Raw genomic sequence first — 19,365 nt, 5'->3', positions numbered from 1 at the left:
TGTAGGTAGACCCAGTTTGCCAGCAATGTTGTTCCATTGCCTTTTGAATGTTCTATGTGTGAAACAATAGGAGATTAAAATATTAATCGATACAGGTACGTGTGTATCATGTATCATATCATCTGAGAATATTATCAATGCATCAAAATGTTCATGAATCGTTACATCCCTATTGGTCATGTTATATTCGTCCAGTGTATCCAGATGCCTTAAAAAGGTTTTTTGAAAGCAATAAAATAAATAATTAAAAAATGCCCCCACATCATTTGTTGAAGAAAAAAGGATGAAAATCTAAGAATTAACTTGTCTTGGCCACAGTAGAACAGTTTATTTTGGAGAACTATCCTCGTCTGACTGTTACCAGCAGAAAGTTGAATTATAGTAATTAGGAGAACTACGGTGACCTTTAACAGTCTTTCGATGGCTAAATGTTGATGAAGATGACCTATTTCATGTGGTATATGCTGAAAGGTTCTCAATGTGCAACTGATTTGTTAATATGGACTTATGTATTTGTTTTATCTTGTCACGCATGGTGGAATGATCTGCACTGAAATCTAAAACAGACACAACATATTGGTTTGCTGGCACACTTAGTTTGCATAGGGCATACCTAAACATCTTGCTGCGACAAGCTGGAAGAATATATATTTCCTTAACCCTTCCTTGAATTGATGTTTCAGATTAAGAGATAGAGTTTCACCTTCAAATAAATAGGAAATGTTTATAAGTGCACAGGAACCATGTAATGTTTCAATTCTAGTCAGCTTGATTTTCATCAGGATTTTTTGGTGAATTATATAAATTTGAACATTTATATGCATTGCTCATTCTCAAGTTTGACATTTGGAGTCATAAGGTTTTTTTATGTTTGTATGTGCAGGATAAAACTTTGAAATATAACTCCATTTATATATTACTCATACACATAAAGTTTTAAAATTCTATTCTATCCTATTGATCCCTGAAGCGCTTCATGGTAAATTTGCTCCCATGAGGCACTGTCTTCATGAGCTGATGAACACCAACAAATACAACTTCAATCCTTATGTTGACAGATACATAATTCATAACAAAAGTATCCATTAAACATCAAACTTTAATTATTTAAAGTGAACTATATCATCGCGGGGGGTCGTGACATCATCTGTCCCTAACATTCCATTTGGAGTGACATCCCTTGGTTTTACAAACGGCAGAAAATTGAGGCTATGGCAATGTCATTCACTTGAAATATAAGTTGCACCCAGTAAAGTTAGCGTTGGAAAGAACTCCAGACCCGGCTGATGCTGAAAATGGATTGATATTAACGTTCTGTGATTACCAATTTGATTCCATGGCTGGGTTATTGCTAAAAACGGCATAAAACTTTACTCACAGACTCTTTCTACAACTGACCTCAATCATGAAAGAATATAAGCTTACATCTTGATACTAACCCTGACAAGTAAATTTATATATTCGAAGCCAAAGTATCTATTTACGTGTAATTGGATCTCCTTATCGAACTAGGGCATGGGACTGTCCCATTTGTCCAAGAGGCACAATTGACCATGCAGAGTTGCATCCTGCAGGCATGCCAGAAACCTTTGATCATGGGTCAAATGCCGCTAAACAAAGATCTGAGGACATCACATTACAGGTCACATCAGAACGTCCTTTTGCAAACTTTGACCAACCACTGAAAAGACTAACAAGAAGTCAGCCAATTAGAAAGCAGCTTTTTCGAGCTTGTTTCAACCTGGCAACTTCCAAGTCAGACTACGCTTGAAAAATATGTTGGCACAGTTCTTGATTAATATTTTGAAAACTGAACAAACTAACATTCTGGAATGTCTAATATATGGTTGCAATTGTATGGCAGTGCTTCCCACGTACTGTGCAACGCCTCCTCCATTCAAATGTTTATCTCACGGAAGCGAGAGATAGATGATAATTTTAATGGAATCAGTCATTCTGAATACCCTGTGTTAACGTTTTCGAGGTTGCATGATTAGAAAACACATTCCGACTGTCACTTTCATGATCTGGTAAGAGACGCTTTGATTGGTCGGATGAAAAGGTCGATCTGACGTGACCCATAATGGGATATCCTAAGATCTTTGTTTAGCGATAGCGAGATCTAAGATCTGATTTTCATGAGATTGCTTGACCCCAGAAGTGATAACTCATGGGATGCCTATATTGTGTAATTCCTATATTCTTTGAATGACATGGTTATATATACTTGTTACAAATGCTGCTCAGTAAACCGTGTTTGTGTTTATATTCAAGTTGGTATTTCCGCTATCCAAAGTGAGGCCGTCTTATTGCTGATAGTCATTTTGGAGACATAAATGCGAAGTTTCATTAGTGCGAACAAAGACTACTTGCATTTTTCACATTTAAATCCTGCTGGTGTTACTTTCAAGATTTACAGGTTTCATTGGCGAAAACCTACTTTGTTCTCTTCCAAAACCTCGTCAAGCCAGATATAAACAACAAACACACAATGTGGCTTCCCCTGTGGCACACGCCGAGGAATTTACTCTGCATGAAATTTTCTTTTTACAAACACCAGTGGCGTCCTTGGCCTTGATCCATATGATCTCAGAACCACGCCAGTCACCGACACTGTAACATCTTACTGTAAGATACATGCATGTACCAGGTACCATCCATGCTTTGCGGTTCAGAACCATACTCGTCACTGTGACGACATTTGTCTTGCAGCAAGACTGCCAACACCTGACAACAGAAAATGTTCATAACCATAACGCACAAGACAAACATAAAATAAACAGACCGCACTGTAACGGCGACACCACAGGAGAGATTGAACTACCCGGGCTTTACAATTTCTATATATACCCCTCACGGTTGCGCCCTCTACCGGGAATAACCTCCCTTTATATCTGGCTTTACCTTCAAGAGAAATCAATTTCAGTCTAATTCACTCTGTTCAACCGAATGAAATTTCATTTCTCTTCCAAAACCTCGTCAAGCCAGATATAAACAACAAACACACAATGTGGCTTCCCCTGTGGCACACGCCGAGGAATTTACTCTGCATGAGAAACAAAGAAAGGGAATACAGGAAAACAACTTATATTACAAACCCAACGAATTGGACACACTTAATCTGGCTGTAACACTGTCTTTGATATACCCATCTTTGGCATTCTCGCTCTTCCAGCGCCCGTGTCTCTTAAAAAGACGGTCAGATACACCATTGTTTGCTGCCGCTGTAGCACCACCCGACCACAAACTTTGGAGGTCATATCTTGACACATCACTGACAAAAGGGGACAAAGTTACACGAAATATTTCACGGATTCTTGTATAAGTCAGTGGCTTGTTATCTTTCCTCAGCACATATTTACCATTAACAGGACTTAGTGCTCTGAACACATATTCCTGAGAATCCTCGGCAATCTCTGCCATCGTTAAATAACGTTGTAAGTGCATAACAGGACATAGCAGTGAATCGGATACACCTATGACTACCCATGCACCATCTCGGTACACGTCCGTTTGGACTGTTCAATAAATATAGACATATAATGTTCAAAAAACATGATATCTGAACGTGCAATGTGCAATAATTCAACTGATCGAAGAAAACCTGCAAAAGCAACTAAAATCATTGCAGCAACTCTGCTGTCTTTTAAACATCTCTCACATTCGAGAGACGATACCATACAACTAAGTTGCGATATTGTTATCGGTTCCTTTTTGTGTACTGGTTTAGCCAATCTCCGCTTACCAGCCTCCAATACATTTCGTACCAGTGTATTATCTGTGGGACTGCATAACCCAACAAGAACATGAGCATATCGAATATTGCTGTAAAAAGCTGTATTGACAGGAGAAATACTTTCACAACTTTGTATTAAAGATAACAAATAAAGTGCGCAGTGCATAGGAGTAATTGGCAATAAAGTCGGCAAACCATGAGAATCTGCCCAATCAGAAAATCTCTTGAATCCCAAGTTGTATGATCTCACTGTAGAGGCAGATCTAGCCTCATTTAATAATATGCTCAAACCTTGTACGTTCGGTTTTAAACTTTCTGGGAGGGTAGATATAACATCATGATATACACTGTCTAACACATCTGAAACAGAAGAAAGCATTTCAATAACCGAAATCGATTTTCAATGCTATCATTGAAAAGTTTAAATCGGTTTCACCAAATAAACCTCCCCCAATACGACTGGGAACATAAGCTTCTTTGCAAGACGGCAAATAAACAAAGTCTCTTACTTCTTTGAAAAATGTACCTTGTTTGCATAGCAAAGGCCAGAAACTTGCCGAGTACCACTGAGGTACAACCAACGTACCCTTTGCTCTGTATTTGCGCATATGGCACAACACACGCGAGACCAGATACACTGGTGGTACTATCCAGTTCACCTCATTACTCCAATCTGAAGTAAAATTATCCACATTCTCAGAATTAGGGTTCCAGTACCTAGAATCGAAACGGTTTATCTTCTTGTTGTAGTAAGAAGCAAAATGATCTATTGAATGTGGTCCCCATGTTTCATCGAGTACATGAAAAACATAGTCTGCAACTGCCCAGTCATCTCTATCAGTGAGCTTGCTCAGAAAATCGGCTTGATCATTTTGTTCTCGGGGAACCCAGTCTACTTCCAAACGTATACAGGATCTCAAACACAACTGCCAGATAACCAATGCAAGATTTTGTAAATGTGTCTTCATGCTACCCTTTTTAATAATAGCACATTTCCCGTTTCCATACGAAATCTTTTTCAGTTTTGAGTTTCTGAATATCAGCCGCTGTTCGAGCCACGTTATCTTGTAAATTAACAAGTTTGTCTTCAACAGACCTGTCAACTTCTTCTCGACATGTAGATAACTGCTGTAGAATATTATCAAGTTTCTTGTTAATATCTTCAGATAGCTCCATAACAAAATGGCGATAGAACACGTGGCAAAGTAAATAACGATATAAACAGACCGCACTGTAACGGCGACACCACAGGAGAGATTGAACTACCCGGGCTTTACAATTTCTATATATACCCCTCACGGTTGCGTATTCTACCGGGAATAACCTCCCTTTATATCTGGCTTTACCTTCAAGAGAAATCAATTTCAGTCTAATTCACTCTGTTCAACCGAATGAAATTTCATTTTTATTATCTGAGGTAGTCTAACTGTAAAACAGATACCTCTTGATTTTTGTTTGGAGCTGAGCTCTGTAGAGGATGTTCACCTCCATTCTATGATGAAGCCATTTCACCATGACAACTAGAACGGTTAAATTGGTAACCCTAAACTTGAATGATGTATTCATATGCAAGGTTTTTGAAAGACAGGCTTGTTAATGATGAGATATCTAAAAGAATTAGATACCTGATTTTAATCTTATTTTGACCAATCAGATTCAAGCATTCTTATGTAATAGTAGAATAAATATTGTACACAGCAATTAGCAATCAGTGACGGTGAGGGACTGTCGGCTGGTCATTTTGAGCCAGCCAGTTACAGTTGTTTCAGACAGTAATTTCCTGTCTCGTTTAACTATCAGACTGTCCATATTAACTGACTCTGGGGAACTGAGAAAATATATCTAGTTAACTGGAATTTCTGCTATTGTGACATGGCTAGTTACCAGAATCATAGGAGGATAAATAGAGGCCTTGACAACAACCCAATAGAAGGATCAGGTTCATCATTTCGTCTAGTTAAGGGGGCGGTCAGGTAGCCTAGTGGTTAAAGCGTTCGCTCATCATGCCGAAGACTTGGGTTCGATTCCCGACATGGGTACAATGTGTGAAGCCCATTTCTTGTGTCCCCCGCCGTGATATTGCTGGAATATTGCTAAAAGCGGCGTAAAACCATACTCACTCACTCACTCACTCGTCTAGTTATGGGGTAATCTGCTAGACTGGATATATACTCCACAAATACTCCACGCAATCATACAAACTTATTGGTTAATGCAAATTAATAAGTTACTTAATTGTGTAAAGAACAGTAAATTTGTCAGTCAGAATATGAATTGTTTTCTTGTTTTAGTTTTAAATTAAAATATTTTGAAAACATATTTGGGATCTTCAGCCAAATTTATCACCAAAATGCTTTTATTCTTCTGAGAAAAAGGGAGTTTGGGATTCCAAATGATCACAACCTGTCAAATAACATTCTCACAGTTACTTTTGTCTTTGAGTATAAACAGGATTTCAGTGTACATGTTATAATGTAGCCTCACATACACTGAAGACTGAGACTATGGTTTTACACACCTTTCATCAATATTCCAGCAATACCACAACAGAGGACACCAGAATTGGGCTTCACACATCATATCTGTGTGGGGAATTGCAAATTGGGAACTGATGCAAATAATTTACAGTGAGTCCTAGGGGACAAACAAAAGTATGTCTGTTTGAATGATTAACACTAATCAGAATTGGAGGTTGCATGTTACATGGAACTGATATTTCTTGTCTGATAAGAAATACACTCCAAGTTCAGTGTGTCAGTTGTTGATTTTGTCAGTCTAATCAAGTGATGCGTGCCATGTGTCGCCAGCCTGGGACCCCCATGTTCACGACATGGACCCCCATAAATTATTACCAACCATGCCCTGGACATGAAAATATTACAGCTATCAATATGAAGTATTCATGTTTGTTTGAATAGTGTATCCAACTTCTGTTACTTCTTTGCAACATTCTTCTTGACCTTTATGTCTTCTGTCATCTACTCAAAGACACATAGGTGAGCTACAGAGCCTTGTGGCTCGTGTGCTTCTGTTTGCTGAAATTATGATTTAAAAGAACTGTTAAAATTACAGCACTTTTCACCCCTAGCACATGGTGCTGAGAACACAAGGTACTAGCTTGAGAACAGCAAAGAGTGCCTTGCTCTGCTTCCCACATACTTCAACATGAGAAGTTTCAGAACACACTCCAGGCAACATGCTGCATTCATTTTATTGCTGTTTTCTTTGAAGTCAGGAAATCTGATCTAAATCTGCCTCTAATAACCTTTGTCACCAAGCTGTCAATACTCCTGCTTAGTGAAGTATTTAAACCTGCCTGTATTCTGTCAACACCTTGCTGAGGGTGCAAGAGTCCAACTCCCTCTGTGGCCCTGGGGAAGAACCGATGGAGGAAGTGCTGTCATCCTCAGATCTTCCCCCAACATGAACAAGTGGATGTTGTAAAGGAAGCCATGGCTGGAGGACCTAAAGTAACACCATATTTTTATTTTGGAAGTGACGTCACTGTCTCCTTCTATGTAATAAACCATCTCAGTAGTTTAACACAGAATGTCTCTAGCTCGTGAATGTATTATAACTAGGTGTGTCATGAGGAGCACACCGGTGCCTCACATACTAATGTCTGATATACAGGTGTCTGAAACAATGTTGTCAAACATGCCAGGGTCTGGAGTGCTGTTTAACAGGTTGAGGAATGCGTATCCAGTATATCGGGGTCCAGTATATAGGTGATGGACATATGGGTGTCTGATATACTGGTGATGGATATATGGGTGTCTGATATACAAGTGATTGATATATGGGTGTCTGATATACAGGTGATGGATATATGGGTGTCTGATATACAGGTGATTGATATATGGGTGTCTGATATACAGGTGATGGATATACAGATGTCTGATATACAGGTGATTGATATATGTGTGTCTGATATACTGGTGATGGATATATGGGTGTCTGATATACTGGTGATGGATATATGGGTGTCTGATATACAGGTGATGGATATACAGATGTCTGATATACAGGTGATTGATATATGGGTGTCTGATATACTGGTGATGGATATATGGGTGTCTGATATACAGGTGATGGATATACGGGTGTCTGATATACTGGTGATGGATATATGGGTGTCTGATATACAGGTGATGGATATATGGGTGTCTGATATACTGTCGATGGATATATGGGTGTCTGATATACTGGTGATGGATATATGGGTGTCTGATATACTGGTGATGGATATATGGGTGTCTGATATACAGGTGATGGATATATGGGTGTCTGATATACTGGTGATGGATATATGGGTGTCTGATATACTGGTGATGGATATATGGGTGTCTGATATACTGGTGATGGATATATGGGTGTCTGATATACTGGTGATGGATATATGGGTGTCTGATATACTGGTGATGGATATATGGGTGTCTGATATACAGGTGATGGATATATGGGTGTCTGATATACTGGTGATGGATATATGGGTGTCTGATATACAGGTGATGGATATATGGGTGTCTGATATACTGGTGATGGATATACGGGTGTCTGATATACTGGTGATGGATATATGGGTGTCTGATATACTGGTGATGGATATATGGGTGTCTGATATACAGGTGATGGATATACAGATGTCTGATATACTGGTGATGGATATATGGGTGTCTGATATACAGGTGATGGATATACAGATGTCTGATATACAGGTGATGGATATAAAGTAATTATCAATACGTCCAGTACACACCAGCATTTCATTACTTTACAGGAACCTCGTATTGCCTGCAAGGACCCTTAAAGTAAATTATGTTTATAAGTCAAGGGAAAACCCTGCATAAGTAAAATCACTGGAAATCAAGGGTAGCGGTGCCCATGTCTGTGCCCCCCATGTTCATGCCTTGGCCACCCCAACACTACTGCTGTGAGTCCCTTGGCTTCCAAAATATATTCTTAAAAAAAAGAAATGCAATACAGGTATTTTTTGCCATAAAAGCAAAATTAGCAGACCAAGAGGTGCAAAATGAAAAGGTTTAATGTGTTGTAGTGTCAGTGACAAATTTCCCGGATCAAAATGATCACAAAAAGGACATGCAAACCATCAGTGGGGAAACAAGTACGATTTGGAAAAATGCACCCAGTGCATTAACAAAAAGGCCATGGAGCTGCACGCACTGCACGTGCAGCAGTACTATGAACGGTATTAAAGACCAGGGTTTTTGATGGCCTGGCATCTGCATCAATCGAAAAGTGACAGTTCAACAACATGCCAAGATTAACAAGAGAAACAGCGTCATAGGCCGCTTGCAGGCAGGGGCATCCCCATCAGGGTATGGCCTCAACTGCGATGGAGAGATGTCTGGTTCAGCGACGAATCAAGATTTCTCCTCCGTCGAGGGTATGGAAGAGCATGGGTCTACAGACGTCGGGGAGAACATTATGCCAGAAACTGCGTACAGGAAGTGGACAGGTTTGGTCGGGGTAGCGTTATGATGTGGATGGCAGCGGTGTATTCCAGCAGGACAACGCCCGACCACATACAGCGCGGATCACAAGAGCCTGTCTACACAACAACAACGTTGATGTTCTCCCCTGGCCCTCCAGATCCCCAGATTTGAACCCGATAGAGCACCTGTGGGATGAATTGGATAGATGGCTATGCCAACGTCAACCAACTGTTTACAACTGGTCTACAGCAACCCATGCATGTTGAAAGAGGCGACTGACGGGATCAGGGGTCAGGGTCGCTGAATTAGTTGATGCCAGTCATCGTATCCCAATTGTGCAGATTCATGCTCATGATGTCAATGACTGGATTAATTGGTCCAGACTTGATTTTTTAACAGACCGCCGTCATATGGCTGGAATGCTGCTACTGAGTGCGGCATTAAACAGCAAACAAAACCATAGCAGAAAAAATAGTCAGTACATCAAGAACTGCGTGACATAAGGGGAAGGCCATTTGATTTTGGGGGGTAGGGGAGGTGGGATCTGGGATGTTTTGTTTTTTAAATTTGTTCCTGAAAATGTTGACATTTTGCTATTGTCCCTTCAAGAAAAAAATAACTTGTTCACTGGACTAGCTGGATTTTCTGAAAAATATAGTTTGGTGGGTCCTCAAAAAAAATGTTTTCCCCTTTGCAAGAGAAAATACTTGCATGTCTTGAAGTGTGAGCGATGAATTAGTCCTAGGGGTAAGACTTCTGCCCGTATCCCACCTTAAAAATATTTATGATTTAAAGGATTGAGGGGCAAAGCATACATATATAACAATTTTCCTAAGCACAGATTTTTTTCCCCTGGATTTATTGTTCCACAGAAACAAAACTCCTAGTACATCAAGTCCCCCAGAACAAATGTACAGGGAAACATATTTACACTCACATAATTGCTGACTGAAACAATATCTCAATGTCTTAATGTCTCAAACTAAAGTCCCCTCCCCCAAGCCTGATGTACATTAAATGGTCGGTCCCTAATGACAGGCCTCATCCTCAGTTTTCCTGCCTACAGATCCAGATTGCTACAAGGGCATCTTATATTGATGCCTACTATTAATCATCATAAGAAAGTTGTGATGGCTACTGTGTCCTTATCACAGATCTGTAAACATATTTAGACTAATCCTGTATGATTTAGTATTTTCGCTCATACTAGGATATATCTCATTACTGAGCTTATCAGGTTTAATGGTGACAGTCATTTGTCATCCAACTATGTGAGCCTAATCCCACTTGATGTCCAGTCTGCCATTACAGGGGCGAGCTGGCTGGAGCTGTGACACTGGTAACTAGGGCAGCAGGATGAGTGTATCACACTGTAGGAGACTTCAGGGGTATTATGGCAGAAGGATGAGTGTATCACACTGTAGGAGACTTCAGGGTTATTGTGGCATAAGGATGAGTGTATCACACAGTAGGAGACTTCAGGGATATTCTGGCAGCAGGATGAGTGTATCACACTGTAGGAGACTTCAGGGTTATTGTGGTGGCAGAAGGATGAGTGTATCACACTGTAGGAGACTTCAGGGTTATCATGGTAGAAGGATGAGTGTATCACACTGTAGGAGACTTCAGGGTTATCATGGTAGAAGGATGAGTGTATCTCACTGTAGGAGACTTCAGGGTTATTGTGGTAGAAGGATGAGTGTATCACACTGTAGGAGACTTCAGGGTTATCATGGTAGAAGGATGAGTGTATCACACTGTAGGAGACTTCAGGGTTATTGTGGCAGAAGGATGAGTGTATCACACTGTAGGAGACTTCAGGGTTATTGTGGCAGAAGGATGAGTGTATCACACTGTAGGAGACTTCAGGGTTATTGTGGCAGAAGGATGAGTGTATCACACTGTAGGAGACATTAGGGTCATCAGGGCAGAAAGATTTGGTGTGTAATAGGCTGGTTTGTGATATACTGGAGTGTGATATACTGATATCAAGTAGCTCCGTGTCCGATATCCTAGTGTCTTGGTACAACACTTTTTATGGGGAAATCTTGTCCTGCGAACAATTTTTGTATCTATTTTTTTGGTGAAAACTGAGGCTGTTATTTTTTTCAAGTATTTTAAGGGGGGGGGGGGGGTTTAAATCCCAGCTCCCCTCAAGAATATCCAAAGGTCGGTTCCTTACTCCAAGAAAAGACTTGTGACTGCAGTTCCTGGATCCCAATGACCATTATCAGTAAAGAAGGAACGTGTAAGCTTGTACTCTGCTGGCCCATAATCAAACAGCCGAGCAGTTGGTGACGGATTTGCTCACTTCAACAGAGGTGCCACTTCACAGATGAATTTTGCATGAATCTCATCAGATAAGAAAGTGTTTTGTAAGACACTGCTTACACAAACAACATTGATCATTGTTGCTGTAACTTTTGTAAATTGTCTGACAAATTATTTATCAGGATTGTAGACATGCCATGTTGCACATATTCTAGGGTCTATTTCATCAAGATCTCAAGGCCCCACACGAGATATGTGCCATCACAGGAGAAAGTAAATATACAAATAAGAATGACTTAAAAACATTACTATTTGATAGTAATATTCTAGCTTTTGTAAGACTTATTAATCATGTGGATATCGGAGGCACAAGGTACATTTACAACATTAAGTTGGTCCTGCCTGAAATGATATGTGTATCTGGTACTGAGGGGGCAAGTGAAAGTGACAACTTCATACCCAGTTCATCTCAAGTGTCTTTCTTGACTTGATGCTGGCCTATGTGGATGAGAAACTATGGAACAGAATGTGGTCATCAGAGGCCCATCACACCATCACAAAGTTCTCAGCTTACTTGAATTAAGGTAGTCAGTATGTGAGGTGAGGTGAGGTGAGGTGAAATGGGCTTTAACATTTTGATCAAGATTATTGCGATGTGCATGTGTAAGAGTGAATATTATTCTACCCTATTTTTTATCCCGGGGATGATTTTCTCTCGTGTCAGGATGATTCTCTCTAGTGAATTTGTACCCTTAACAATTGCATCAACAGGAATGATGGAAGAAAAATCAACTGAATATTTGTAAAAATGTTCTTAGAACTATAATGCTACACCTTATGCTGGCTGAAAATCATATGACATGGTCACTGGTGTGTTTCTGGGCTCAATCGTAGAACCAAAAGTGGCGATTACGACTTATGTCCCTTCTATGCCCCTCCTATAGACCAGATTCCACTTCTCATATCGATTGCATTTGCTTCAAACAAAAGAGTGGTTTCCAGTCAAGATGATGTGATCGATGATCAAGATCTATATTGTAATAAAACAATTACCTCGCAAAGTACGTCAAATCATGTGAGCATCTTGATTAAAAACGTGAAACGATTTGGAAAAAGTCTGTCGAAGCCCAGTTGACAAATCCTGAAATCGGCTGAAATCTGCACGTTGAAATCCATGTTGTTTACGAACCAGATGTCAATTTCGTTATGCAACTTTGATTGGAGTAATGCAAATACTTCGTTAGTCCAGAATGCGAGGTCTGAGGTATAAATGTTAAGTTTCATTTAATGATCTACATTGATGTATTTTTATTGCAGTGTTAATTGTGGAACATGCACTTTATGTAAAAATCAGTTATGGACGTGTGAAGTTGGGGGTGCATAGAGACACAAACAATGTGTTTTGATATTTTTATCTGAAGCGAAAACATTACCCCCAGCACAGAGCATCTGAAATTGCATGTCAAGAAAGAAGTATATGAGTTAATCCCGTTATTTCACTATTTTGTAACAAAAAGGGTTCAGTTTATTTCTCATTTTAAGTTTTAATCCATTTTCTTAATTTTATTCAATATTTCAACAGCTTTGTTTACATTAATTTTGTCAAAATCTTGTATGATCTGATCAGGCAGAACAGTCAAAGTCGCCATCATTAATAGCAACATCGATTTACCATGACGGTCACTTAAAACAAATCATAGTGGACAGAGAAGAGAATGCATGTCATAATGCCAACTGGGGGATCTCAAGCAGTTATTTGGCAAATTGTGTGTGATTTCAATACATTATCTATGCTGGTGTGTGTTCAATAATACATTGTCTATCCTGGTGTGTGTTAAATACATTATATATACTAGTGTGTGTTCAATACATTGTCTATCCTGGTGTGTGTTAAATACATTATATATACTGGTGTGTGTTCAATACATTGTCTATCCTGGTGTGTGTTCAATACATTGTCTATCCTGGTATGTGTTTAATACATTGTATATCTTGGTGTATGTTCAATATATTGTCTATACTGGTGTGTGTTCAATACAGTATCTATCCTGGTGTGTGTTCAATACAGTATCTGTCATGGTATGTGTTCAATACATTGTCTATCCTGATGTGTGTTCAATACAGTATCTGTCATGGTGTTTTTTCAATACAGTATCTATCCTGGTGTGTTTTCAATACAGTATCTGTCATTACTGTTTTTTCAATACAGTATCTGTCATGGTGTGTGTTCAATACAGTATCTGTCATGGTGTGTGTTAAATACAGTATCTGTCATGGTGAGTGTTCAATACATTGTCTATCCTGATCTGTCTGTTGCAGGCCGGCAGATCGGAGTGGGGAGGACCTCGACATCATCTACTCCCGCCTTAAAGACATCAAGGCCCTGGAGAAGTTCCATCCTCTGCTGTTGCAACAGATCTGTTACTATGGTTACTACGAGGACCTGGAGAAGGGTGTCACATGTGGGTTGTTCGGGATTCTACCATCAATTTTAAAAATAAGTCAATCAGAGGTTTCAAATCATAATAACCTCTTCTAATTAAAACTCCTGATTTGACAGCCACTGAAACTAACACATATAGATCAAGGTATTTCTCAATAATTGTCTGTAGGCATTTTGAAATAATATGTACAATTATGAGATGCAAAATCATGACAAACAAAGACTCTCCTTAATGGGCCTCATGAGAACATTTGTAATTTACATGCTACTTTTCCTGCTATGATGTTATTGAGTGGTGAGACTGCTGATATGTTCGGTGCCACCTTGCTGATGGTGTTGCTGCTGTGTTGTGCAGTGTTCCGTCAGGGCGATGTCGGCACCAACTGGTACACCGTTCTGTCCGGCTCCCTGGAGGTCACAGTATCGGAGTCTGGCAATCAGAAGGTAGGACTTAACCATCCTGTGACAGTCCAAACTCAATATTGATGTTCTTGATGAATGTGCGGTAACCGGTGCCAGAGCAATGTGTATTGGTTTTAATTAAGAATTGACTTTCATTTGAGTTCATTGAGTATATGAACCTTCATTGAGTAATCTCTTGGGGGATTCCGGGCAGAATAGGTCCCAGTACCCAATACTTGTTCTCAAGAGAGTTGTTCTCTATTTACCCCATGCTTGTCTCCCAGTCGTGATTCCGGGGAAGAATAGGTCCCATGTACCCTGGTCATACTTGTCTTCTTGTGGGAATTTCAGCAAACAATAGGTCCCCGATACTCCAAGCTTGTCTCACTGTGGTGATTCCGGGCAGAATAGGTCCCAAGTACTCTAGTCATGCATTTCTTCCTGTGGGGATCCCAGGGCCATAATAAGGCCCCAGTACCTTACACTTGTCTCCCTGTGGGGAATCAGGGTCACAATAGACCTCCAGTACCGCATGCTTGTCTCCCTGTGGGAATTCTTGTGAACAATAGGTCCCCAGTACTCCACACTTGTCCCCCTGTGGGGATAGATCACAGAATAGGTCCACAGTACCTCATGCTTGTCTCCTGATTTGGATTAAAGTGTGAAAAAGGTCCCCAGTACTCCATGTATGCACCCCTGTGGGAATTTCTGTGAACAATAAGTCCACAGTTCTCCATGCTCATCTTCCTGTGGGAATTCCTGGGAACAATAAGTCCCCAGTACTCCATGCTCGTCTTCCTGTGGGAATTCCTGGGAACAATAAGTCCCCAGTACTCCATGCTCGTCTTCCTGTGGGAATTTCTGTGAACAATAAGTCCCCAGTACTCCACACTTGTCCCCCTGTGGGGATAGATCGCAGAATAGGTCCACAGTACCTCATGCTTGTCTCCTGATTTGGATTAAAGGGCGAAAAAGGTCCCCAGTACTCCATGTATGCACCCCTGTGGGAATTTCTGTGAACAATAAGTCCACAGTTCTCCATGCTCATCTTCCTGTGGGAATTTCTGTGAACAATAAGTCCCCAGTACTCAATGCTTGTCTTCCTGTGGGAATTCCTGGGAACAATAAGTCCCCAGTACTCCATGCTTGTCTTCCTGTGGGAATTTCTGTGAACAATAGGTGCCTTGTACTCCATGCTCGTCTTCCTGTGGGAATTTCTGTGAACAATAGGTGCCTTGTACTCCATGCTCGTCTTCCTGTGGGAATTCCTGGGAACAATAGGTGCCTTGTACTCCATGCTCGTCTTCCTATGGGAATTTCTGTGAACAATAGGTGCCTTGTACTCCATGCTCGTCTTCCTGTGGGAATTTCTGTGAACAATAGGTGCCTTGTACTCCATGCTCGTCTTCCTGTGGGAATTTCTGTGAACAATAGGTGCCTTGTACTCCATGCTCGTCTTCCTGTGGGAATTTCTGTGAACAATAGGTGCCTTGTACTCCATGCTCGTCTTCCTGTGGGAATTCCTGGGAACAATAAGTCCCCAGTACTCCATGCTCGTCTTCCTGTGGGAATTCCTGGGAACAATAAATCCCCAGTACTCCATGCTCGTCTTCCTGTGGGAATTTCTGGGAACAATAAATCCCCGGTACTCCATGCTTGTCTTCCTGTGGGAATTCCTGGGAACAATAGGTGCCTTGTACTCCATGTTTGTCTTCCTGTGGGGATCCTGTGGCAGAGGATTGGGTAGTTAGAATATGTGAACTGGCTAGTTGTGTGTTGTCATACCTGTATGACTTGGATCTACCTGGATCAGACCACAAGCTTTGTTTCGTCTTGCTCAGACTTGTTTATTTATGGGCTGTTGTTCTGTAGCTGTCATATTGCTAACTGTGGCCTCGAACAGCATTCAGTCACTTCATAGGCGGCCTGTACAGATTTGGCATGGTTTGATGTTTGGCTGGAGTGGAAATTCATACTTCAATGAACTAATTCAGTGTCATTTGTTGTGTCGTCCAAGTTGTCTGTCATTTGTCATTGTCTATAAACATTTTACTATTTTGACTTTCAATATGGCCAGCAGTTAGCCATCTTTGATGAAGAACAAGAAAAAATATAAAATATTCTTCTAAAATACTTATGGATCATGATGCTTGGTGGTTAAATGGTCACCTTATGTAGCCATGAGTTTGTCCAAGCAAGCAGTGACAAGCAACTTGGTGTAATACGAACCTATTTTGCCATGGAATACCCACAGGGTGACGAAAGGAGGGGTACTGAAGACCAATTGTGCCATCTGTGGGATGAATCAACACCCTGCTACATATCAATTTCTAAGACAATGTCAATATTTGTTTTTAATTAGGGTCGATGGGGTAGCCTAGTGGTTAAAGCATTCGCTTGTCATGATGAAGATCCGGGTTCGATTCTCCCCAAGGGTACAATGTGTGAAGCCAATATCTGGTGTCCCCCACCGTGGTATTGCTAAAAGTGACATAAAACCATACTCACGATCACAAACATCTCCATTTCAGGATGCTGTGACACTGTGTATTCTGGGAGCAGGAACATCGTTTGGCGAAGCAATCCTCACCAACAAACCACATCATGCAACAGTAGTTACACGGGACTACACAGAACTCATTCGTGTCGAGCAAAAGGACTTTAAAATACTGTGGGATGTAAGTAGTATGACAATTTTTTATCAGTATTATCATGTTTTTGAAGTATGATATTGAAGGTTGTCATTGGACACTACACTGAGCCGACAAGTTGCTCCCAAAATTATACATCAAGGCTGTCATTAGTGGTCATTGGTAGTTTCTACTGCATGTGATATATACTAATGAAACACTGGGCACTAACTGTAAACAAAGAAATAAGTCAACATTTAAATTTGCTGCTGATTTGAGTTATTACAAGTGTAACTATTTTGAATTTTCTCAAGTTCAAATGAACATGTCACCATGGTCACTATCACTTATTTTTGAAAAAAAAGAAGTTTTTTAGCCCTACCAAAAATCTCAGTCCCAAGGATTCAAATGGTCAGACTATTAAAATGTCATTGTACTAAGATCACTTTGTGCATGTGGACCCAGAGACCACAGTGCTTATAATGATGATCGTAAGTCAATGTTAAAACATGGAAGTTACGATTATCTTAGTGCTAAGATCACTTTGTGCATGTGGACCCAGGGACCCATTTCACCGCGCTATGATGATTTAAAGTCTATTGTAAGCATGGGAGTTATGTTAGTGCTAAAATCGCTTTGTGGAATGGACCTTTGTCCTACAAGATATCCAATGAGAAGTAATTGCTAAATTGAAGCAGGATTTTGACCATGTTTACTTTTGATTGAAAAATATGACACAGTATCAGCAAAATTGATTCAATAAAACTAGGAAGTCAGCCAGTATCAGATTCCAGCACCATCTTTCAATAAGTGGCCATGTCTAGTTTTGCTAACATTCTATACAAAATATTTAGTGGTTACTCATAACACCACATTTTCAAGCCCAGCAAAAATATCTCATATACAACACCGCTTTCTTTATGGTTTCACTTAATCTAATGAGGTCTTGAAAAAATATATGTTATATCACTGATGTTTATTTGAAGGAGTTCTGTAGCCTTTGGATGTTTCTAAAGGTCACAACTCCAGGCTGAGCCCATAGATGTATGTGTACAAGCCCTTAGTACCGTGCTTCTTGCTATAAATGTGCATCATATTCTTTCTCTCTTCATATGCTCTTGCTCTATGCATTTCTGTATACATATGTACTACTTGCTCTATACATATGTACTACTTGCTCTATACATATGTACTACTTGCTCTATACATACGGACCCGTGGGGATTGCGGATAAGCATACCGGTCCCCAGTCCAGTGACTTATGTTTGTTGTAAAAGCCAAGGTCAGACTTTGTGACTTGGTTGATGCTTGTCATCATATCCCAATTGCTTTGATCGATGCTCATAATATCAATCACTGGACTGTATGGTACTATCTCAACTTGACACAACAAGTTACAGAGTGCAGTCACATGGCTAGAACATTTCGGCATTAAACAACAAACAAAACCAAACCAAAAATGTATATGCTTCAATACATGTGCTTCTTCCACTGTATATGTGCTTCTTCCACTGTACATATGCTTCTTCTTCAATACATATATGCTCCTTCCACTGTACATGTGCTTCTTCCACTGTACATGTGCTCCTTCCACTGTACATGTGATCTTCCACTGTACACATGCTTCTTCCACAGTACACGTGCTCCTTCCACTGTACATGTGCTCCTTCCACTGTACACGTGCTCCTTCCACTGTACATGTACTTCTTCCACTGTACATGTGCTTCTTCCACTGTACATGTGCTTCTTCCACTGTACATGTGCTCCTTCCTCAATACATGTGCTTCTTCCACTGTACATGTGCTTGTTCCACTACACATGTGCTCCTTCCTCAATACATGTGCTTCTTCCTCTGTACATGTGCTTCTTCCACTGTACATGTGCTCCTTCCTCAATACATGTGCTTCTTCCTCTGTACATGTGCTTCTTCCACTGTACATGTGCTTCTTCCACTGTACATGTGCTCCTTCCACTGTACATGTGCTCCTTCCACTGTACATGTGCTTCTTCCACTGTACATGTGCTCCTTCCTTAATACATGTGCTTTTTCCACTGTACATGTGCTTCATCCACTGTACATGTGCTTATTCCACTGTACATGTGCTTCTTCCACTGTACATGTGCTTCTTCCACTGGACATGTGCTTCTTCCGCTGAACATGTGCTCCTTCCTCAATACATGTGCTCCTTCCACTGTACATGTGCTTCTTCCACTCTACATGTGCTCCTTCCTAAGTGCATGTGCTTCTTCCTCAATACATGTGCTTCTTCTACTGTACATATGCTCCTTCCTCAATACATGTGCTTCTTCCACTGTACATGTGGTTCTTCCACTGTACATGTGCTTCTTCTACTGTACATGTGCTCCTTCCACTGTACATGTGCTTCTTCCACTGTACATGTGCTCCTTCCACTGTAATCTTCTACT

At 40.4% G+C, this 19,365-nt stretch overlaps 1 protein-coding gene across 2 annotated transcripts in view; it reads left to right on the top strand.

Annotated features, from left to right (window-relative positions):
- LOC124110717 (rap guanine nucleotide exchange factor 4-like) overlaps positions 1-19,365 on the top strand; it is a 164,393-nt gene that overhangs the window by 76,362 nt on the left and 68,666 nt on the right. For both annotated transcript variants that reach the window (XM_048387615.1, XM_048387619.1), the window contains 3 exons: positions 13,783-13,925; positions 14,262-14,350; positions 16,840-16,986. In XM_048387615.1, the coding sequence (XP_048243572.1) occupies positions 13,783-13,925; positions 14,262-14,350; positions 16,840-16,986 (379 nt within the window). The remainder of the gene's footprint in view (positions 1-13,782; positions 13,926-14,261; positions 14,351-16,839; positions 16,987-19,365) is intronic.

Source organism: Haliotis rufescens, unplaced genomic scaffold (genome assembly GCF_023055435.1).
Source record: "Haliotis rufescens isolate VD_foot unplaced genomic scaffold, xgHalRufe1.0.p SCAF_10, whole genome shotgun sequence".
NCBI lineage: Eukaryota > Metazoa > Mollusca > Gastropoda > Lepetellida > Haliotidae > Haliotis > Haliotis rufescens.
Note: the sequence above shows the minus strand (reverse complement) of the source record. Positions and strands in the feature narration are given on the sequence as shown.